At 30.2% G+C, this 8,076-nt stretch overlaps 1 protein-coding gene across 1 annotated transcript; it reads right to left on the bottom strand.

Moving 5' to 3' along the window:
* Positions 1–383: 383 nt before the first annotated feature.
* Positions 384–701, bottom strand: LOC141685804 (uncharacterized). Its single transcript, XM_074490888.1, has one exon. The coding sequence runs from the start codon at positions 699–701 to the stop codon at positions 384–386; it is 318 nt and encodes a 105-aa protein (XP_074346989.1).
* Positions 702–8,076: the final 7,375 nt, after the last annotated feature.

Genomic DNA, 8,076 nt, shown 5'->3' with positions numbered 1-8,076 from the left:
TGATATGTTCTTCTACCTCTTGTCATCATATTTCTTAGCTCACTTTCTACCTGAAAGACTTGCTCTTCATTCCTCTTAGAAATTACTTTTTGTTCATGTACCAAAATAGATGTTTGCAATTCATCAACAGTAAGCTTATCAATGTCCTTTGACTCTTCAATAGAGCATACCACAAAGTTAAAGTTGTCCGTAAGACTTTGCAGTATTTACTCAACTATTTTGACATCATTCATATCTTCTCCACAATTTCGCATAACTCTTGCGAAGTAATCTGACACACCTTCTCCTGATTTCATCTCCAGAATTTTGAATGTCCTGCGAAGCCGTAGCAGTTGTGCACGCTTTACTCTAGCACTTCTGTGATACCCGACTTTCATCGACTCTCATAATTGTTTGGCAGTCTCCTTGTGTGTGATGGTTTTCAAAATGCTCTTATCTATGGACTGGAATAGATAATTCTTTGCTTTCAGATCTTTCAGTATTTCTTCATCGAATGCCTTCTGCTGTGCCTTCTTCGTTGCTTCGTTCTGCGAGTCCTTACATGTTGCTTTGTTCTCCTTAGCTTCTTCTACACCAGACTCAATAACACTCCAATAATCCTTTGAACGCAAAAGATTCTCCATAATCAAGCTCCAGTGATCGTAGTCACTGTCGAATTTCGGAACACATGGTGTTCTAAAGTTTCTCGAGTCTGATGCCATCTCCTTTTGTGTTTTTCCTCTCAAACACTAAGTTATGTATCTCACTCGCTCCAGGATTCTTTAATGCTCAGATACCATATATTATAATTTGGAACTCAATGATTTTATTCAGATCAAAGTACTATATATGCTAACAAATACGAACCTGAAAAACTGCTGAGAAAAACTAGGAAATAAATCCTAACAAACTAAGATATTTCAACTCCTAAAAACTAGCTTATTCTAGTAGTGGAAGCACTACTTTTACCAATTATTATGCTTCAACTTGATTAACAAAGACTAGGTAGAAAGTAATCTCCAACAGAATCCCTATAACAGCATTTTAAAGGGAGTCAGATGGTGCGGATAAATGGAAAAACCAGGTGCTGGGGTGATAAAGGTTAAAATCAACACAACTATATTTTCAAAAATAGGAAGATATAGCTTTGTTTTTGTAGCTAGAGATTCTTGAAGAGCGGTATTGGAGGCGATCACGATGTGTTATGTCAGAGAGATAGCTCCATAAATGGCGGTGGCAATTAGGGTTAAGGAAGCCCTGAGTTGGACAAATGGAAAAGGTTAGCACATGGCAGTGGTGGAAACAGATAGTCTTACTATTTTGTAGTCTGTATCATAAGTCCAGTGGAGTTGCCCTCTTTTTTTGGGAGTGTGATAAATGATTGTAAAGGGCTTATGCAAAGCTTACCCAATATTTCAGTTTTGTTTATTGGACGGTCTGCTAATAGTGTTGTTTATTTCCTCGCTAGTGCATCCTCTCATGTTGTTGATCGTATCATTATGAGTAAGGATATTAAATAGCAAATATATATATATAGCTAAATAAATAGACCTTTTATTAAAATTTAATATAAAATCATATTTAAATGTGTATTAAAAGTATTTTAAATGCATATTTAATGTGTAATAATTAATATAAAAATAAAATAAAATTAATAAGAAAAAGCAGTGTTTGAAAGTTAGTTGTTTGGCAAAAAAATATTTTTTGAATCAAATTAAATATTTGACGAAATAAAACCTCTAATATTAGTGTTTGGCGTTGATCACGGATTGATTTTGACAATAATCAACAAAAAACGAATGAATAGTACGTTGATTTGTAAGATTTTGGCTATGATGTCAATTAATGCGGGATAAAATTAAGAAAAAGATATAGGAGATAACAATAATTGATACAATATAAAATTAATGAATTATACAAATCCTATAAATAATTAATTAGTATCATTCTCAATAAAGATGTATAATCAAAATTAAGTAATAATGTAAGGATTATAATATTTATATAGGAATTAGATAAAATAACCAACTGGGTTCTATTATAAATAAACTACCATTTGATAAACTCCTAACTCCACATATAAAATATATACATAAGTACATTATTTAACTTGACACTAAAAAAATCTCTTATCTCTTATATATATAATAGCCCAACGTGACTATATTATAGTGGAATAATTTTTCTTGTGAAATAACATATTTTTCCATTCGTTTACTATATTTATAAAAAAATGATGTTCATGAGAATCAAACATGAGTCTCACATTAATTGTCACTCTTCAATACTACTACGTCAATTTGTATCTTATACTTTTAATCAACCACTCAATATGTGTGTGTCATTAAAGAGTAAAATTTGACTTTCTTATTACAATTCATGAAATGACATTTTTTATTTTTCATTATATATATAGTTATATATTTCTAAATTATAAAATTACAATTAAGATAATAGTTTTGATCAATATGTAACATATTAAGATAGTCATTATATGAAAATATAAATAAATTAAGTCATAACATTTTTTAGTAAATAATGTAATATATATCTTTAAGTAATTGTCTTATTAAGTCTACAATATCTTATATAAGAATTAATTAACAATGTCAAATGATCATGTTCACACAAAATATGAACAAATAAAGTTTATAATATGTGTTTATTCAATAAAGATTATTTTGTTAGAAAGTATATTTAATATAATTTTTAGAAAATAGAATGTTTAATTCTATTCATTTGATCAAAATCAAATAAGTATACAATTATGAGATAAATGAAGTAACGTAAGTGTACCCATGATTCATAAATTTATTCGATTTTTGATTCAAACCACCATATTTAAGCTTATTTTTAACTTAGCATATGAATCTACTCGATTTAAAAAAAACACAAAATTGTCCGTTTTTCAAAAAAATATTAGAGATCGATCGAGATGAAATGCTTTTTTCAATTAGTGGAGTTAGAAAGTTTGTTTATTGAATCGATGAAATCGTTATACCAATGAAATAAGGTGTTTGTATCATCCTGCATCTACATCGATTAATGTGTTAGAGACCTTTATAAAGCAAAGTCAATAAATAATGTATCTCAATTTCCAACTTGATTTATTATTTAACCCGGTTTTTTAGAATTACTCAGTATTTGGTCTGGATTATCGCATGATCGGGTAAAGTTAAATGTGTTGGCTCAGTTTGTTAAAGAAGAGATAACTATCATCATGGTCACAAGTTCGAATCTCACGGGAGGAGAATTTATGATTATGCCACTGAGTTAGAGCCTGTCGCTTAAATGCGGTTTATCTTGATTCACGTGATTTGTAGGATATTGCATGCGTCTGTGGAGTTTACCTAATGCGCACCTGAAGGATAGCGGTTGCGGGTTCCCTACAATAAAAAATTTGCACGAGTATCAAAATTTAAACTATGTGTATATGTTTTTTAATAGGTAATTTCTTAAAGAGCGAATTTTAAATTCTAATTTATATTTCATTCAAAATCAGTCTCTAAAATATATACGATTATTAAATATTTTAAGTGCTAATAGTTATGAACCAATTTATCGAATTTAGAAAAGTTTTCCATGGAAAGCCAGTATATATGATTACTAATTATGTATATACAAATTATTGAAATAATTTATTAACAAGACAGAAAATGATTAAAAGAGCGTTATAGTAGTCTCTATCCTAGAAAATAATATGTTGTATGACACGAACACTACCACACACAATGAGATAATTTAAAGTACATATCTCGTGCATAAATAGTAGGTATGCCTATATTAGTTAACTAAACATTGTCGTAAATTATTTAATAACATTATACTTACACTTCAACATAAGAAATTTGAGATTTGACGAGACATCTATTTCATATACAATAAGTTTTCATCACCTTACGCTCATATATATTGGAACTATGCAAATTATAAAGAACAACATATTTAATTCATATATCACGTACAATAAAAATATTTATTTTCACCAAAATTGTCAAAGCCTGGAAATTGAAAGGCATATGTCATAGCCTACTCGTTTATTCGAGTATTTAACTCAACTCAAATAAGAATATAATAAGTAAATAGTGGATCAAGCATCAGAGAGATCTCACAAAGTAACATCTGTCAAAGAATAAAGAAACATTGTTCATCTGCAGACTTGAAGATTCACTGGAAGAAGTTCAAGAATTTGATCATGCCTCAGTGATATAAATCAAGATCGTGGATTTAATCAAGTGACAGAGATCTCGTCAAGGTATCATTTATTACAAGGATTCAATCAGAACAACAAAGTCAAGACATGAAGAAACGTCACGAAAGTTAGTCACTCATGAACCAGACAGTACATCGAGTGTCAGCATTGAAGTGACGGAATTGATTCATAAGTCTCAGAGACTTTCAGAAGATTGTCAGAAGAATGGATGCTGCTCAGGGATAGTATTAATTCACTATTAATTAATTAAGTCATATAATTTAATTAAGAGAATAAATTAAATCTGCAAGGATTAATTTATTGATTAATTGAATTAAATTGATTAATTAATTCAGAATTAATAATGAGGATTTTCAGAATGTTAATTGATTAAAATCTGTGATAATTCTAAAAAGACAACTGATTGTACTAGTATGACAATCGGTATGACAATTGATAGTCATACCGAATGTCTTGCTAATTCAGTTGATTGTATTGATAGAATTTTCAATTAGATTAAAATCAATTATGTATTCAGAAAAACAATTTCAATTGTACTACTATGACAATCGGTATGACAATCAATAGTCATACCGAAAGTCTTGCTAGTTCATTTTAATTGTCTTCCTAGCTCTAATAGATTGTCTCACCGAAAGTCTTTCAAGCTCAAATAGATTGTCACACCAGTTCAACAACTTCGGCTGTGATTGATTAAAAGAAAGCAGAAGACAATATCAACAGACTACTCAGCAAAAACAGAGCAGCACATACAGAACAAGAAAACACAGCAGAAAACAAAAGAAAATATTTCATCATTCATCTGCTTATTCAAGATCAAATATTCTAGTTTGTTAATGTTAAATCCAAACCACTAGAATTACTTATCTTGTTCTTGTATATCAATCTAGCGGATTAAAATCCCTAGAACTTAATCTCAAATCGCTTTTAGCATTTGATCTTTTAATTACAAAAATAGAAAAAGTTCATGTCGAATTTATTCTAAATTTGTAATAATTGATTTGAGATTAATCCCTTGTAATCGATACCGTAGTTGTAACACCTTTCAAGTTTAATAAAAGTTTTATTTAACTTGAATTTTGTTTCACAATTTTATTCCGCATTTTATTCAACGAAACGGTATTGTTTGCATTCAACCCCCCCTTCTACAAACAAATTGGGACCTAACAGAAATGAATAAAAGGAATAAATTTAACATAATAAATCATCACTTAAACATCTAAGTAATCATTGAGTATAAATTACTTCCTGTGCTATTTTTTGTACACTTTAATTAATTTTTTAGAGATTGAATTTTTTAAACGCAAAAAATTAAAATTTCAAAAATAATATACGCATTCTGATACATTGCTAGAAATGTCCCATGCCCCGCACGAGCTATTATGCTGGTAAAAATTATTTAATAACATATTTATAATTATTTTTTCTCGTTCATCATCGTTTTTTCCCTTGTTAGAGAAAACTCGACCATTAATAATCACACATGGATGAGATGCAACAAAAATGAACTTCATGTTGATGTGGAAAAACGGTTGCGGTGTAAAGAATTTTAAAAATTGACAAGCAACGGAAGGCATTTTATGCAAGTACTCTGGAATGATGAAGTCGATGGCACTACAAGAAATATTGAATCAGATAATGCTTTTACATCGTTGTCTAAAAGATGAATTTTTCGTTGTCTATCCGGGGGCGGTGTGTTTGGCACTCATACAATGGTTACGCACCATTGTAACAAATACATCATACAACTGAATATAAAGCTTTTGTCTCATTTTATTCACACAACGCATATGACCCTTTCTAATATTCTACAAACAACAGTTTTCTAGCCGTTGTAACAATTTAGAGGCACAATAGTTAAAAATAGTGTTATGTGAATTGACTCCTACAACAGTTTATGTATTTATTTCATCTAGTTACACAATGGTTTTTATTAAGAAAACAAATGTATGAGATACTTTAGGCAACGGTTTTTTGTTTTTGGGTATTGTGTTTTAGCTATGCTCACAACAGCTTTTGTTAGAAGCTAATCTAGTAATGGTCACTACAAGAAATAAGGAATCATACAACAGTTTTGCACAGTTGTGTGACATGCATATTTTCCGTTGTCTATCCAACACTCGTGTGATAGAATATCAGACAATGGTTGTTTTAACACTTGTTAGAAGAAGACTTCACAACAGTTTTATAACACATGTTATAATACAAAAGAGACAACGGCCGGCTTAACATGACCATTGTCTGAAAACTTAACAACGACAGTTTTATAATAAAAACCTTATTCTAGTATGATATACACAATGGTTTTCTAGCAGGCTTGTCAAACAACAGTTTTTTATTTTTTTCAATCGTTTGTTATAATTCTCCTCACACAATGGTTTGTTTATTGAAGTATTGTCTAGATAATTATTCCATAATAGTTATATTCAAAATCAATTATCCCATATTGTCACAGACAACAGTTTATTTGCAAAAATAATTTTGAGAGACATACAACGGTTCATGTATATATCAATTTAATGTCAAACAACAGTTATTCAATGATTATAACAACTCAAATTCTATACAAGTATTATATTCCAATCCATCGATTACAAACTTCACCACCGCAAAAGACTCCACCTTGGTATGATTCTTAAGGACTATCTCCCCACATGAACTCTGCATTTTGACATAGACGTATCTATATGGTCAGGAAAAAAATTTAAAAGAATCTACTACATCAGTTCTTAAAGACAATTATGTACTGAACGAGAAGGAAAATAATTTACTTGACATAAAGAAATTTCAGAAAATGCACTGTCAAGAGGTTAATTGTTAACTGAAGAGTGCACGGCGGGCTGGAAATGAAATTGCTAAAATTGTATGATATTGTTGTCTTGCTGGCTGCTAATTGCTGGATGATCTTGTCGTCATTCTGGTGTGTTCCTTAACAACAGTGGACAGTCTCCTGCTAATTGCTGGATGATCTTGTCGTCATTCTGGTGTGTTCCTTAACAACAGTGGAGTTGAGACAGGATCACCAATATTGAAGACTTGTATTCATAAAAAATATGCCGACCTCCATGTTAAAGCTAAGTTGGCAAGATAAAAATATACAGGAGTTTATTTCTTGGCATTATATAATATAAAATGAGTAAAGTGCAATGATAATTAATATTGATAGGTTAAGAAATCAAGCATAAATTCGGTGTTTCATACACGAGCCATTTTTTGTTCTTATTTATGAAGAAGCCTCTTTAGATAAGTTCCCTTTTATCACAAGTTTTGCTGAAAACAATTTCATATTACGGTTGGCTTAATTTTCCTATTTCATATGTGAGCTCTTAAGATCCATGATTGATGAAATAATAATAAAATAATCAATGACAAGGAAACCATATATTCTAATAGTAGAGCTAATTATGAACCTTAATACCAAAATTATATAAAATGAGAAAAACTAACCGGAATATACTGGATGATCAGGTAGATGTCTCACTGGCACTGTTGTAACCTGAATACTTTCTGGCAATAGACAGTTGCAGAAAGAACCTGAAACTTTTAAATATATAAGTTGAAGTAAAAAATACGCTGCTATTCCAAGGGATTTTTCTTGTAACAATAGAAAGCATGAAATGTATTTTAAAAACTCAACTTAATATGGAACAGAGTTTACAATCTTTCATTGAAACTTCACTACTTAAATTAGCCAGCTTGAATCTTACTACGCCTTTCCCCTATTTTCGGACAAAGGAAAATAATACTATGCTTTGTGTAAATTAATATAAAGCATACCATTAACATAATCATTCTTCTATGATTTCACATGAACTCCTGCCTTGAATACCTTCATAGTACCTTATCACCTCCACCTATTATAACACTTCCTCAATAAATTTATGTAT

Source organism: Apium graveolens, chromosome 9 (assembly GCF_009905375.1).
Source record: "Apium graveolens cultivar Ventura chromosome 9, ASM990537v1, whole genome shotgun sequence".
Classification (NCBI taxonomy): Eukaryota; Viridiplantae; Streptophyta; class Magnoliopsida; order Apiales; family Apiaceae; genus Apium; species Apium graveolens.
The sequence above is the reverse complement of the archived record's forward strand: the minus strand, read 5'-3'. Positions and strand labels throughout refer to the sequence as shown.

What these genes read in the sequence shown, in the direction of transcription:
- LOC141685804 (XM_074490888.1), bottom strand. Translation starts at nt 701, where the DNA reads ATGGCATCAGACTCGAGAAACTTTAGAACACCATGTGTTCCGAAATTC.